Source organism: Opisthocomus hoazin, chromosome 8, assembly GCF_030867145.1.
Source record: "Opisthocomus hoazin isolate bOpiHoa1 chromosome 8, bOpiHoa1.hap1, whole genome shotgun sequence".
NCBI classification, from domain to species: Eukaryota; Metazoa; Chordata; class Aves; order Opisthocomiformes; family Opisthocomidae; genus Opisthocomus; species Opisthocomus hoazin.
The window spans coordinates 49066603-49083017 of record NC_134421.1 but is presented as its reverse complement, the minus strand read 5'-3'; the positions used below and the strand labels follow the sequence as shown (position 1 = coordinate 49083017).

General features: G+C 39.2%; 1 protein-coding gene across 1 annotated transcript in view; it reads left to right on the top strand.

The window, feature by feature from the left end:
* The first annotated feature begins 708 nt into the window (after positions 1-708).
* Positions 709-16415, top strand: part of ATP6AP1 (ATPase H+ transporting accessory protein 1) — a 59743-nt gene continuing 44036 nt past the window's right edge. The window contains exons 1-4 of the mRNA XM_009935195.2: positions 709-860; positions 9053-9179; positions 9279-9347; positions 16127-16320. Of these exons, the coding sequence (XP_009933497.1) occupies positions 748-860; positions 9053-9179; positions 9279-9347; positions 16127-16320 (503 nt within the window). The 5' untranslated portion in view covers positions 709-747. The remainder of the gene's footprint in view (positions 861-9052; positions 9180-9278; positions 9348-16126; positions 16321-16415) is intronic.

Here is a 16415-nt window from a genome sequence, read left to right as displayed (position 1 = left end):
GTTTTGATCTTGGATGAGACTTGTAAATACTGAAGTCACATCAGGTTCTGAAGTGATTATAATTTCCTCCTGACTTTTGATATTTTTGATCTTTGGGACAGCATCGCTCCATGCAAAAGATAGCTGAGCAATTTCATGTTTCGGTGGATACACTCCAAATGTACCATTTTCTCACTCTCTTCCTTCTTGCTGGAATCTGCAATGGATAGATTTACCGCAGATTTCAAACCTGTCAACACCCAAATGTGTGACACCAGCTCTCAATGCATGTGAAAGAGCTAAGCTGAGGGACATGATAATATATACCAGGGGGATAAGACGGAAGTTCTGCAGACTACATTTTGTGCAGTACAGAAAACTTTTCTATAAACTCCATTTTGAAGTTGAGCAACTCTGTTATCAGCCTGCAGTTATCAGGGAGTTAGAGAACAGTAGGACAGGAGTTTGGACTTCACGACTCTCCCTTGTACTAGAACGTTAGAGGAATCTGTCTATGCTTATATTGTGGAGAGTTTTACGAGCTGTTTAAATCACAAAACTGAAAGCTGTTAGAAGTACATGTAACTTCCCCAACTTCAAGTTAAGGAAGTCAGTGTTTTGAAAATTCGCACCGTCATTAGAGAGCAACCTCACCCAGCAGACTGGCTGAATCCGGATACGACTGCAACCGAACCGGGAAGTGCGGCTGTGCATACACTCGGACTTTCCTTTGCAGCTGGCCAGTTACGTACGCGCCTGCCTGGAGTCATGATGCAGCTCCACTCTGCTGCTCCAGCCCTGCTCTTGTGCTCACTTGCTGCGCTGTTCAAAATGTCTCTCTCTGTGGACCATGTACCGATGCTGCTTTGGTCAACTCAGAGGTAAGAAACCTAATAAAAGAGTGTCTCTACTTATGCTGCTGCTCTGTGTGCGTGTGTGCAGAATATACTGTATATCATCAGTTGTGGTAAAAAGAAAATTACCCAGTAAATATATTTACCTCTTGGCAATCGAACAACATAACAGATTAATTTACCCATTTTTACTTATAATTTCAGTCTTCTAAGCTGGGCAGTAAGAAGTAAATAAAACCCGTATTCTTCAAATCTGAAGTAGAAGTGCTTTATTCACCCTAAGGCAACCTTGAACTCCGCTGTTAGAGATGTCGTGAATTTAAGGCACAACATAAGGCAGTCTCACAAAAAGGAGCTGACCAAAAACTGTGCAGGCAGCCTTAATCCTTGCATTTCCCAACTCCTGAATCCTGATTTTTCACTTTAATGTTATTTTTAAAGGAGTTTTTTTGAATAGAATACACTGCTATGTGTATAGGCATCAGTTGTTAGAAACAACTTTTGAATCTTGTCAGATCCAAAGAGACACCTGAAATTTAGGGGTTTGCATGTACTTATGAAATAAGACTTTGAACCTGTCTTGAAAAAGCCAGATATAGATTTCTTTTTTTCCAACTGGGAATTTTATCCATGCAGATTTTAAAGGTTTTATATACTTGGGATTTCCAGAGACGTGTCAGCTTGGGCAAAGCAGTAGCTTCAGGTGGGATATTGGATATATAATGATGTCAGAGGACTACATGCTGCTTATTCACAAGGCTGCCTTTGCAGGGCATACACATTGGTTTTGGCCAGGAAGCACTGCCCAAAAATACAGTAAACCAAAGCCAGACATTTGTAAGAAAAGGATCCCAAAGGGCTTATGAGATCACAGGACTGACTGGAAAGGCTAAAATCAAAGTTGTGTTCTGGATGGGAAGGTAACAGCAGATCCGCTGTACTCTAGGTTTGCCAAAGGTGTGCTTTGGCCTGTATAAATTACTTTACTCTCTCCTCCTAATTCCTAAATCCTCCCCATTCTTAACCTGGTTTATCTGAATTATAAACCCTGTCGTGGAGAATTCATCTCATACCCTCTGCAAGCACATGGATATTTTACCCAGTTCAACAGGTGTGATCTCAGCTGGGTATTTATTAATTTCTCTAATATAAATAATCCATAACATCAACAGTATTTGCAATTTGTCACAATCCAGCTGGCTGCCTTCATAAGCCAAAAATGTTTACTTTATCGTGAATAGTCTTGGTGCACACGTTGACACTGGCTTTTGCTGTAAGGATGAACAGAAAGGGCTGCAGTGATGGGGATTCCTGTCGAATCCCTTTCCTGGCATGCCCAAGCTATGTGTGCCTGGGCAGGGGGAGTTTTGCTTCTAAACTGCTTTGGTCACCAACTCTTGTTAGCTCTGAATTGGTGGGATTTGATTATTTTGTATCTTTATTGCTTTGTTAATTCCCAGAGGGTTATTTGTGATTTATTCTTCTGTAAAATGAGAAAGGAACCAAGCCAATGGCTTGTTGGAAGATAATTATCCTTTCATCTAGTTGCATTGCGTTCATGAGGCTTTGAGCCATTCTTCAACACATTTGAGACACTGTGAATTATGTAGCTGTAACTAGGAAGAGAATTAGACTAAATTCTGCTCTCCCTGCTCTCATTTGTCCTAGTGTAAATCTTTTGTCTTTAGGCAACTTTATTAAGTCTGAGACCTATATCTTGCTAATATTTTTTTAATCTTTTTTTTTTTCTTTTTTTCAGTTGCTTCTTAATGTGGTAATTTTAAGACAGCAATAGGAGGATTCAGAAATTTTATGAATGTCAGCAGTTAGACTGATTCAGTTGTTCACGAGATCTTTCTCCGTGTATAGAGCCATACAGACAAGCATGCTACTGTTCTGGTTTTTCATATGTGACACTGTAATGTTGAGGGCCATGGAAAACAGATGTGTAAGAGGTGTGGACTGTATTTCTTTCATACATATCCTGGACATTGCATCCTTTTCCCAGCAGTAATGAATACCAGCTTTCACATATGTCTACCCATCTCTTCAGCATTTCCAGAAACAGAACCTCTGGTCCTTGGGAAGCCACAAGGTATAGGAACCTGCAAAGTCCGAGAAAGTGTGAGTGGGTAATTTTGACTTTTTTTTTCTCCATGAAAGAAATAAATGTATATCTCAACATCAAGGCTTTTTTATATTCAAAATAATTAATCTGATCACCTTTATACAACACAGGCACATGTATGAGTACTAAACCTCTGTACTTAAAAGCAAAGTAAATGTTGGAAAGAGTTGTTCTTAAGATAAAAAGTGATCCTAATAATCTAAGAAAAGATCAGTGCTTCTTTTGTCCTGCTTCCTAATTTATGTAAACAACACACCCATTGTCACTATAAGCAAAATCTTATCAGTTAATCCAGGATGGTCATAACAGCAAACTTTCCACCAAGATGCAATTAGAAACTTGCTCTACTGCAGATTGTTCAGGTTTATGCAAATCTAGAGCAAGAAAATCAGGATAGTGGTCTGATTAAACCAGTTTCATGTTTCCATGAATAGAACATTTTCTGGAAGAAGTGTTCCTCCTACCATGACCTTTGCATTTTTGAAAGGTAAAGTTCTTGTGGGGCAGAAATTAATTTTGGTGAAAGTCAATGAAGCAACAGGAAAGGAGATTTAAGTTGTTTTATAAAATGAAGAAACGGCAACAGCAACTTTTGTTTGCTAAGCCTTTACTCCATGCTTTACATCTTGGTACTTTGCAGTGATGCAAGGTTTGCAATGTGTGACCTACAGGCTTATGAAATCTGAAAATTATTCTTAAGAGTTTTGGAAAGGGTAACTAAAGAAGTGCAGCAATTATCAGTGGATTTCTATTCACTTTGTGGAAACATGTCCCACCACCTTAAAACTTCAGTGATTCATTGATTAACAGAAGCTCTGATTCACTAATCTATTCCATCCCCCTCTCCCAGGTTAACCATTAGGATATGATATCAAATAGTTGAAGGATAATACATTTTGCTCTTCTTTAGAACTAGCCAGTGTTTGTAAAGCAATATCTCAGAACAGCTATATTAGAAGCGTGTAACGCTTGAAAGTCTCTCATTTATGCATTATTATTGTACTGTAATCATGCTATTAAAGATAATGTTAGATGTCAGATACATGTGAAACCTTCAGCTGTCAAACACACGCAGTGTGCAAAGCGTAAGGGAGTGTGGTGTAAATCCTTACAGGGACATTAGTAAATCAAATACCTCTTTCCTCTAGAAAGAAAAATGCAGAACTGTACTTTGAGAAAAATAAGTGTTTTCTCCTAAAACAATGATCTTTGTCCATTGAACTCAGGAGAAAGAAGAAGTGAGAATAACTCAGTAGGTCACAGCAACCTGCATTTCACAAAGGATTGCTAATATATCAGTGAACATTCTCCAGATAACTTTGACCTGGAAAACTTAACTTTTATCTTAAATTATCCTTTAATATCCCATGTTTGCTTTTCAAAGCAGGAGAGGTGGATTGGTTCCTTTTGCATATGATTCGCAGAAGAAACCCGATTTAGCCATTTTTGAACCAACATTCGAAATAGTTTCTTTTCATCTATAAATTCATTAAAATTACTTTTGTGATTGCCCCCTTGTGTTTGTTTTAGGAATGATTTTTGCCTACAGACATGGAAAATATATTACTAGCTTTATTTGTTATATGCTTATATTGGGAAAAAAAATCCTATTCTGGCAAATCCAGATTATATGTGACTTTGAGAAGCCATTAATGCCAAATAGTACATTTGCAGTATTTCTTAAAACTGCAAGAGCTGAAAAATCTGCTGAAAGAAGGTGGAAACAGAAAAATCATTTTAGCTTTAATTTTATTGGACTTCTGTGAAGATACTCTGTGTTAGCACACTTGAGTAGCTTTTTGAATTTTTTTTCCTATGATCACGAGTTTTCATTCTACTGCTGCTACTAGTCATGCTGGCATGAGAGCTTTGTGTGTAGAAGCCGTATTTGAAGGTCATTTACAAAATTCTTTTAATTAGCTTGTTTTCTTGTGCTGTGCAGGAGAAAATATTATTCCTCATATGGTAATCACAAGGTGACTGAAAGAGACAACTAACAGGAATAACTTCTAGGAAAGAGTTCAGAAGCCAGCTAAAAGCAAGAACGTAAGCTCACAAGTTAGTGATAGAATTTCTGTTATCTTACCGTCTGCCCTTCTGAGAGTTCCAGATACAAGAAATCTTGAAATCTTTGTTTCCGTCAAAAATAAATGCTCGAATCCCAGTTCTACCTCGAAGGAGCACTGGTCAGAGAAAAATCTGTGTGCTTAAATTTGTCATGCCAGAGCATTTAGGGACAAGAAAGAACCAAATACCAAGTTTAGCCATCCTCCCTTTCTTTAGTGCGTTGTCTGGCTATTAGAGGAAAGACAGAGCAGCTGAGTTTGAAGTTTCCCCTTTTTTGGCCAGGAGGAAAGCAGAGATATTCGTCATTGTGAGCCCCCATGGCTGAGGACCCCACGATGATGTCTCTGCAGTGGGTAGGTTAGGTCTGACGTGCTTGGCATGCGGATGACTGCACAAGGCTGTGCATCTTTGGACATAAAATTCTGTGTGAGCAATCATTAGCAGCAATCAATATGTGTGTTGGCCTGCTGCCTGCTTCATTCTATGCCGTCCCTTACAGATGTCTTGCTGCCTGCTTGAGGTGAAGAGTTCAAAGGAATGGACTGGTTCATTGCATTCAGTAAGGCACACCATCAGAGTATCCACAGTGCGCTGTCTGTGGCAGTCACGTATGTCCATGTCGCTCTGCAGTTCACAGTAAACCAGCTAGGAAAATCTACTGACATTTCCCATCTGAACCACAGTGAAAATATCGTTGCACTGAGCTGACTGTAGCAGCCCATTCAATGAAGGGTGTAGCCTTTCCTTCTGCCATGCATAGTGCTCAGCAAACTATTTAAAAGAAGCAAAAGAAACGTGTGTATAATATGGTGAATGTAAGTATTAGGCAAACACTGCGTTATAATAGAATTATTAACTAACTGATGTAGATTTCTTTTTCTGGTGATGATGATGAATTTACTAAAGTTGGTTGCTTGGAAGCTAAAAGGTATCACAAAAGGTGCTTTTCAAGGTTAGATAGCTAGCAAGAGCTGCTTCAAGGAACAGGGAATACCTTAGAAACAAGACTGCTTTAAAACACAGTCATTAAACTTCTGAGGTTTTGAGTTCACGACAAAAGCATTTGCCATTGTGCTGCTGTAAATGACCATTTTTTTCATGTTCTTTCTGTTACCTTTTATTCTTAATTGCAAGTCCCAAAAGCTGTCAAAATCTTCAATTTTTTCTAATACTAGGCATGAAATAGATCTATTTAGTTTTTAAAATAAATATATCAAGATATTCACTATCATTTTCTTTCACGGAAGCCATTTTTTAACATTTCTGAATTTAATCTATCTTCCTTTAATATCATTAATATTTTGGTGTGGCCATGCGATGCATGAAGTCAGCATGAAAGTCAGTTCCTGAATAGTCATTCAGAATCTTTGGGAGTTTTGTGTTTTCAGGTATCTTAGTTTTAAAGATTATACTTAATTATCTGAGATTGTGAGTCTGTCTGTTCTGAAAAGTTGAGGCCTGTCTGTTACAATTTCTAAGTTGTTAGGCTTCATAAATATAGATAAATATGGATTTCCAAGGACAAATTAGCAAGGAAGTGAAGATGCTGAGCAAAACTAAGAAAATATCAAATGATCGTTTCTACCAAACAAAAAATTTATTTCCTGCACAGCAGGGTTTACTTCTAAAGCTCAAAAACTGGCAGAGAGATCCACTAGAATTTAAAATTAACATCTGCAGCACATTGTCCTGAAAGAGTCTTCAACACGTACGCTTTGCTGTAACATTCTCCCAAACCCAAACTCTGAAGGGAGCTCGGTATCTAGCACTGCAGGGCTGCACTGTTTTTATCACTGCCGTGGGTGCAGTTGGAGGCTTTCGATTCACTCTTGGCAGTCTTCATTGGAATTACTGGGAAGTCTTGAAGTGAAATATAGATTTTTGTTATCTGAGAAACAACACTGAACACCCCTTATGTGTTCATGACTCCTGTTCTGCCTCTATCTTAAGAGACTGCAAAGATTGTTTTATTCTTAAAAGCCTGCTGTGCAAGGGTCATTTTTGAATTGCTTTTGGGTTAGAAAATTTAATAAGCATCTCAGCTTCACCAAATTGCAATCATATAATAGCTGATGCTACAGAACACAGCAATTCTCTAGATTCTATTCTTTGTAATTTTAACGATTTATAGGGCCCAGTCTGGTTTAACTTCTTCATCAACGACCTGGATGAAGAGTTAGAATGTACCCTCAGCAAGTTTGCTGATGACACCAAACTGGGAGGAGTGGTAGATACACCGGAAGGCTGTGCTGCCATTCAGCGTGACCTGGATAGGCTGGAAAGCTGGGCAGAGAGGAACCTGATGAGGTTTAACAAGGGCAAGTGCAGGGTCCTGCACCTGAGGAGGAACAACCCCATGCATCAGTACAGGCTTTGGGCAGACCTGCTGGAGAGCAGCTCTGCGGAGAGGGACCTGGGTGTCCTGGTGGACAACAGCTTGACCATGAGCCAGCAGTGTGCCCTGGCTGCCAAGAAAGCCAATGGGATCCTAGGGTGCATTAAGAGGAGTGTGGCCAGCAGGACGAGGGAGGTTCTCCTTCCCCTCTGCTCTGCCCTAGTGAGGCCCCATCTGGAGTACTCTGTCCAGTTCTGGGCTCCCCAGTTCAAGAAAGATGAGGAGCTACTGGAGAGAGTCCAGTGGAGGGCTACGAGGATGGTGAGGGGACTGGAGCATCTCTCCTACGAGGAAAGGCTGAGGGAGCTGGGCTTGTTCAGCCTGAAGAAGAGAAGGCTATGAGGGGACCTAATAAATGCTTATAAATATCTCAAGGGTGGGTGTCAGGAGGATGGGGTCAAACTCTTTTCAGTGGTGCCCAGTGACAGGACAAGGGGCAATGGGCACAAACTGAAGCACAGGAAGTTCCGTCTGAACATGAGGAAGAACTTCTTCCCTCTGAGGGTGACGGAGCACTGGAACAGGCTGCTAGGGAGGTTGTGGAATCTCCTTCTCTGGAGATATTCAAGACCTGCCTGGACAAGGTCCTGTGCAGCCTGCTGTAGGCGACCCTGCTTCGGCAGGAGGGTTGGACTAGGTGACCCACAGAGGTCCCTTCCAACCCCTACCATTCTGTGATTCTGTGATTCTGTGATTTAGAGGGTCTGGAATACCTGATCTCTCTGGTCTTAGCAATGGATGTGTGTCTGGGGAAGATGGGAGATTAGACTTCATGTTCTGGATTTTTTAGAGAATTACAGTATTACCTTAGTCAAGAGACCTAGGACCAAAATTTTCATAATGGATTTCATCCCTAGAGACCCATGTTGCATACTGTTAAAATCCCAATCAGGTGTTGAAAGAATAATGCCACCTCTCTTTTTGCCCATAACTGGTTTTTGTAGTAGTAAAGCTAACTAGAGGAGTTATTTCTCTGTCCAATCCTCATAATGACAGGTTGACAAAAGAATCGTTAGCTTTCCTTGGTGTCTTGAGCAGTTCTGTTCAGAAGAGCTGCTTCTTTTGGAAAGGTGGCATTTCTGAGCTGCTTCTGCAGAGTGATTCCTTCATCATTAAAACCTTAGGAGAGAACACGTTGTTTACAATAACACTGAAAAGCCACTTTTACTTAACAAAAGACTTATGAAACAATATTGGTTTATGACAACTTGTGATCTAGCCTGAGTTCTAGTCCTCTCTGGCCACCAAGATGTCTGACAACACTGGAAAGTGTTCTGGGACTTGGGATTCCCTTTGGGAATTCTCTTTGAAGGTTTTCAGCGTATTCTTCTTCATTCCACTTAGTAGCTAATTTTCTAAAAGATGCAACAGTGCTGTTGTACACAAACAAGAAAGTAGAGAGAGACAGTTATCTTGATTGGACCAATTTCATTCCTGCTGTAACACAGTTATTGTGATATGGGCATAAATGGGCAAGTTCTGTTCCTCCTGAGTAGAATGAAAGTAAACAGAGCTGTAAACCTGACAATCCAAAGACAACGATTTCATTACCTGCTGCTGCATATTTAAAGAAAGAAGAGGTGTCATCATTGGCAGCAAATTTTACAGGAATAAAAAATGTCTTTGTAGATCACAGTGGAATCCAGAAACCGCTTTGCACGAAGGACACGTTGTCTCAGCACAGGAGCTGACTGCGCTCTTGCAACCTGTTTTTACCCAGAATTCTGGAAATCTCATCTTGTTCCTGCAAGATACCGTATGTAACACCAATTTTTTTTCTCTCCCCAATGCTGAGTGCAAGTCTGTACCTAAATGAAATGCTCCTTCTCACCAATCTACTCTCTTTGTTTTTCAGCTTAGCATAGAGGATTTCACATACCTCAGTGAATCCTATGGCAACAAGAACCCGTTTCAAAATGTTCAGGCAAGCATTTCTCTCTTTTATTTCTTTATTAGCAGTATTTAAAATCTAAAAACATATAAGAAAGATGCAAACAAACAACAACTGGGAAAATTAAACTGAATTGCAGCAGTTTTCCTGTTTACATTATTTACTGTGATTATTTCAGTTTAAGCAGATGGGTTAAAGGAAATCAACTGAGTTTGCAGAAGTGTTTTGTAGCTATTTTATTTCTGAAGATCAAGTTTGCAGAATTCATCATAACTGACAAAATTGTTCTGAAACAGTTTTGCATTGTAAAAAGCAATATAAACTTCCAGACTGACACTTCAAAATTCTGTTTTGAAGCCACAGGAAGAAAAGAACTTATAGGAACCAATTATTTCTTCCTAATTTTCAGAATTGAACATGTACTTTTATTTTTACAGAAAATGAAGCTCTCAACTCATGCGGGGAGTTAACTGTTTCATATATGAATTTAGTTAATATAGGACTAGATACTGGGTTGCTTTAATCTTCCTGAAAAAAAGCCATGCTTCTTGAGTAATTTGAAGTCAGCTCCAGGCACAGAATCTAAGATGAAGTCCTGAGCTGGTCAGCAACTTCAGCTTCTCTTCACGTTCAGGAGGTTTACAGATTTTGTGCACAGCATCGCTGGCTGTATTTACAGAACAATTACTGAACTGCAATTAGACAAAGGACGTCTTGACATGTGGAACCCATGAAGGCATTCTTGTAGGCAGAGCAGGATGAACACAGCGATTAGTAACGTAACTGGTATCAGAGCACATAATGAAGTGTAAATTCCCAAGCAGCACACAGCAAGCTGTATGTGTAATTAAATACATAAATATTCACATATTACCTGTCTCTACATCTCCACCGTCTAAGAACCTCACGCCTTCTTTGTGTCACTGATACATCATCTCTTTGCCATATAACAGCATTTTAATGCTGATGCTGGAACAAGAACAGCTATGCAGAGTATGTACATGGGTTTTCTGAGGAATGAATAAGAGTAATAAGCATTTGTAGTGCAAGGATCAGCGGTTGCACCCACAGGTAGATGTACTGGTACTTCTCTGGTATTCCTTATCTTCTCTGGGTTTAAAGCCTGTGCAAAGCTGTGTCTGGAGCAAATTTTATTGCTGCCTGACTGCAAAGCCAGTTGGATTTCAGAAGCTCTGTGAAATGTACTCATGACACTGCAAGCTCTTAATGATGTGGTGGCCTTATTTAAGTAGTCTCTGGATATTTAAGAGGAGGGATGTTGAAGTATTTAAAACTTTCTACTTTTGCCTCGTAACAAGGGCTCCACCAGCCCTGTAGGTAGAGCTTATAGCCAAAGGCTAGAGATGAGTCCAGAGACTGATGGGTTCAGAAATCGGGTGGTATGCTGAGTGGACTGGGGACCTACTGAGGGCTAGTGAGGAAGTCCTCAGCCAAACAAAGGGTTGCGCTTAAGCAAATCTGTGGTCTGTATCTGGCACAGCAAAAATTTAAGCCCAGGTTTTCAATAAGCTGCATAAATGTCAGTAGCAGTTTGTTTGCTTTCTGACCTTGTCTCTGTTCCTTTTCTTTCTTGGAGCTGAGAAACTTTTTCTCGTTACAATTTCTTTAAAGCTGCAAAGTTTCTTTTAACAAATGGCTCACCTTAACTCCAGCACTTCTGAGATTTGTTCTGTTGGACTTGCCAACCTTAATGGTTTTGTAGCATAGTTTTCTGAGGGTGAGGTGCTGTAACGTGTGTGAAAGAAAATGAGATGTATAAACTGAATACTTCTTTTTCACCTAGGTGCCCATATGGAGAATTTTGTCACTATCTATTGCATAGACCTGTAGCTTTTAGAGCCAGAAAGGATCTTTGTAATCATCCAGTTCCGTCTTGGATGTAACAGAGGCTACAAAAATTTGCTCAGTTGCTATCACATCAGTTGCATTCCACTTGAGTTACGTTGGGAAAGAAATCCGTTCTTAAAGATGCTATGAAAGACTCAGTCATAGTATTCACAGAACACAGGACAGAGTGAAGGTCAGGTCCGAGTTTTCTCACTGGGGAAATTAGAAGCTTTGATGTTGCATAATCACAGATTTTTATACTTTCACGCTCTATATCATAGAAGTGATCCATTAAGCTATAATAGACATTCCATGTCACTCGGGTATCTTCCTTTTGAACTTCAGAAATGCAAATTTATTCACAAACCTAAACTGGAGATCTCGTTTAGAATGTATATGTGCATGTAGCAGCATGTGTACTACAAGAAGGAAGTGTTCTTTGTAAAAGAGTTATAGGCTTGTAAACCACAGAGACATTTGCAGATATTAGATTTGTTCAGCTACATTAGCAGCTGTTTTTAGCTTTTGGGATTGATGGGTTTGTATGCAATAAAGGAATCCTATTTCCAGTTAATACAAAAGGAATCTTATAGGTAGAACATTTATCTTAAATATTCAAAGAACTTTTTAATTAAATAATAAAATATAAAGATTAGCACTTGGGGAACTTTTTTGTCAAGTAGTCACCTACCCTACAAAGTATTTTTCTTCACTAATAGCTGTGGCTTTCCCCAAACAATGCTCAGCTCCTTAGAATTGCAGTGTGTGGTAGCACACTCCAATTAGTGGCCAGCTGTGCAGCTGCATAATTATTACTGTAAGACACTGCCATTCGTGGTTCTATATCTCCATTGTATCCTCAGTCAGTGGTTATAGACTGAGGAGCACTATTTAGTCACGTGTGATACAGAGGTCCTGCTATAGTTTTGATTGTCTTTGTTCCCTTTCTTTTTATCACTTTTAGTTTTATTATGTTATTTTTTGGCAAAAGGGCATGCAGAACTGCATAATAATCAATCTATAAGTTCATCATAGATTTATTCAGTGACATGATGATGTTTGTTCTCTAGCTTTTTCCAAAAACCTATTAATATTTGATTTTTCAATTCTGATCACTATCAGCCACTGAATTGACATTTTCAAAGAGCTGTTGTACCTCTTAAGGTTTCATTACTAAAGGGTAACACTCAGTTCCAAGTCTATTACCTATTCTTGTGTACATAAAATCAGTGTTGTTTCACCCTGTGCTCTACTAAAATCAATTTACATTGAATCTCATCAGTTACTTTGTTGCCCAAGAGGCTGTACCAGAAGCTGCTTCTGAAATTCATCAGTCAGCCCTTGCCTTTACTATCTTGAATAATTCAGCATCATCAGCAGATTTCATTAGCTTAATTTTTATGCCTTTTTACCAGATAATTTATAAACGTACAGAACAGAGCCTAGTGCAGTAGCAGATACTTTTTTCCTACCCCTTGCTGGCTATCTTTTTGCCTACTCTTTATCTATCCTTTACCTATCTCCATGTGAAGACCGCCTTTCTCATGCTAAAGCAGCCTGATTTCTTTAGGAGTCTTTGCTTCAAGAATCCGCTGAGTGCCATTTGTGGACCCAAGCACACAGTATCAGCTAGAGCTCCTTGGTGTGCATGTCTATTTACTCCTGCAGAGATTTTCAGCAGAATTGTGAGGCACAGCTTCGTTTTGCAAAATCCGTGTCAGGTTTTTCCCAGTATAATCCTTCATGTTGTTATAGTGCAGACCTTATTTTTTTGAATAGCTCCTTCCATTCTTGGACTTTAGGTTTGCTTCTTTGCATTTCCTTGGATCTATCTGTAATCCTTGAAAAAAAAATCTGGTGTCATGTTTGCTACCATATCAGTGGTATGAAGATTTGTTCAACAATACTTTCTGTAGCTGCAAAATATTTTATCAGCTAAAGTACATCAGATCAATTTTCATTAAAATCATAATATATAGCTTTATGCATACATTTCGAGAGCACAGCTACAGCGTAAAAGTTGTTAAGATTAATAGTAATTAAAAGTTAATATGCAACAATGATAATTTTCTTTGCAGTTCTCACTCTGTATAGAAACAGATGTGCTTCCATATCTGTTTCAATATATATATATTTTTTTATAGATAACCCATTGACCAATGCTGTAGAAAATAAATACAATATTTAAAAATTTTACTTACAAGTAAAAGATAAATATTTAAAAGATCTCTTATGTGGAAGAGCCTGCCTACTTCAGGTGCAGGTTCCCAAATATTTTCAGAGCCAACACAGGAGCCTTTTTCCCAAGTAATATTTTTAGTAGAGGACTGTCTATCAGCTTTGATGCCAAATGTAAACTTGTTCAGAACAATGAGTATGCTTAAATGATCTTTTATAGATGGATGCGTGAGACTTTAACAAAGATTTTAACAATCATTTTTTAATGATAGACCTAAATGTAATCTATTCCAGCTTCAAATTGCTTAAGTATAATACCAATCCAGTTAATGTACCACTGAAACCAGAGCTGGGCAAGTAAGTCCAAGCACAGCTTTATCATAATGAAGCTACTTGGCTTCAGGATGGCTAGAAATGAGGGCAGAGTCATCCCACGCCTACCTTCAAAAATACCTGAACAGCAATATATGTAATCCAAGAGTGAAGTTTCTTGTAATATTTCACTCAGGAGGGATGCTTCAGGGTGCTAAGGAAGGTAAATGTACTCAAAATCAGAGTAAGCTGCCCATAGACAGGTTATAGATTCTCTCAGTCCAACAGCTCAGTAGGAGGTTTTCTTCCCTTTCCCTTTCCCTTTCCCTTTCCCTTTCCCTTTCCCTTTCCCTTTCCCTTTCCCTTTCCCTTTCCCTTTCCCTTTCCCTTTCCCTTTCCCTTTCCCTTTCCCTTTCCTTTTCCCTTTCCCTTTCCTTTTCCCTTTCCCTTTCCCTTTCCCTTTCCCTTTCCCTTCTTTCCCTTTCCCTGTCCCTATCCCTGTCCCTTTCCCTGTCCCTATCCCTCTCCTTCTCCCTTTCCTAGCTACCATATGATTGTACCTCTTTGTTTAGTCCCTTAGCAGAATGCAAAATCAGGTATTTCTCGGTAGTCCTCTTCATTCTCTGCCCTCTTTTGGAGTTTTTATGTTTTGAACATGCATGGTAGTTGAAATCTTAAAACACGTAAAGCAATATGTGGGTATTGCAAAGACAAGTGTGCAGTGGCCAAATGTCAAGAAGGACAAAGAAGAGGCATGGGATCACGATGGCTATCTGAGGCTAATAGCTGAGTAGATGTCTAGCTGTGTCTGTCCTTCAGATAGAAAACCGTTGAGTACCACTGGCTGGAAGCTGAGACAGATGGCAGTACAGGATTGGTTAGGAGCAGAGGCACAATTCAGATATTACTCAGTAATGATGCATTTTGTATCTTATTCTACAATGAATGAGTAATCTGCTTAATATATATCCTTGGAAGAGGTGGCTGCTGCCATTCTGGCTGCTGCTAGGGGGCAAGGGATTAAAATATTGAAAATACAATAATATAATTGGCTATTGCTCAGAATTTTAGCTCTGAATTCATATAAGCAAACAGACTAAAATTAAATGTATCATTCTTTCGTTCCAGTTGGTGCTAAAAATGCTGCTCAAAGACCTGTGAACCAGATCACTGCTTTCTGCTCTATTTTAATTTCTGCAGTAATTTTTCTATCAGTCTGGGAAATCAGACAATACTGCATAATCCTCCCTTATGAGCATCCACAGAAATGTGAAAATAACTAGCCTTTGCCTAGGAAGGAAAACATGTGAGCAATTAGAAAGAACCAAAGCAGGTCAGAAAAGTGGTAGGCAGTCAGAGAACAGACAAAAAGGAAAAAGAGTAGGAGGAGAAAAGTGTTAGCAACACCACAACACTTGCATCAGTTAGAGCGGTTGAGGGAGTTTGTAACAATTTGAGTATCTGAATGTTGGATCAAGTGACAGACTCAATCTAGACTTAAATGTAGAAAATGGGAAAGTGAAGTTAGCAAGTTGTAAACTATGACTCAAGGAAAAAATATCTTCAAATATTCATGTTAAATTTGGGGTACATTAATTTTGATCATTCTCAAGTCTCCATCTTGCATATTATGTCCCTGAATATTTCAAGTTAATTTTACTATCAAGAAAAACATTTGGAAAGAAAGTTTTTCAATTATGCAAGTTTCAAATTCATAGAACGAGAACATTTTTAAATGCATTTCACTCAAGTATTTTCATCAGAAAGTCAGCTATGAGAGTCATAAATAAGGTGATAGCTACCCTGATGCTTGATTATCTGAACCAGTTCAGCCTGAGCTTTAGAATTCGTATTTTGAGTAGGAAGACAGAAAGTACATGACGAAGTTTGTTTGTATGTGTCTGGAATCTCTGCAGATCCTGAAACATGTTGGTTGTTTTAATTAATAGTTACAGATTAGACACTTGTCTGTATCTTGTGCTGTACCACCAGGATGTACACAAAGGAAGGGTATTTATTATGCAAAGTATGACTTTGTACTGAATAGAGCTGCTAGAACTTGAACTGTCTGACACTGTTCCTTCTCATCTCTCAGGGCATTTAATTAGGTGGTTGTCTGACGAGCTTTGCTTCTGGCAGCATTCATAACTGGTCTCTCCAATACATTCTCAGCTTGAGAACTTCTACATCATCTGTCTCTCCTTTTCCACCACACATGTGGAAAGGACAGTAAGAATTTGGTGTCACTGAGTGCATGAGGCTTGCCCCAAGAAGGTGCAGAAATAAGAGCAACAGAAGTGTCCATTCCCTGCCCCTTTCCAGGAGCTGCCTGCAGCCGGCATCAGGCTGGTGAGAACTCATGTAGTGTTTACCATGGTGGTTCCTCACCTTGAGTATTAGATTAAGGATACATAAAAAAAGGTTTTTGTGTAATTATTAAGCAAGTAAATAAACTGTTCGTAAATTTATTACAGGAAATTCTTCAGTCTTCTCCTTCATCTTTAGTTTTGCCAGCTGTTGACTGTAAGGCTACCAGGTATCTTCTGAGCTTTCTTCAGGAGTCAGGAGACTGGAAGTTAACAAACACAACTAATCTCGACGTCTCTCAGCTGGAAGTGAACACATCTAAACCAAACTTACTGGTGGTTCAGCTACAACCGCTTGCCAGGTAGGACCTTGTCGCAAACGAAACTGACCCACATCTATGGATAATTTTTGAAGCATTTGAAAATGTCACTTTTGTTCAGGAAATTTAAAAACCAA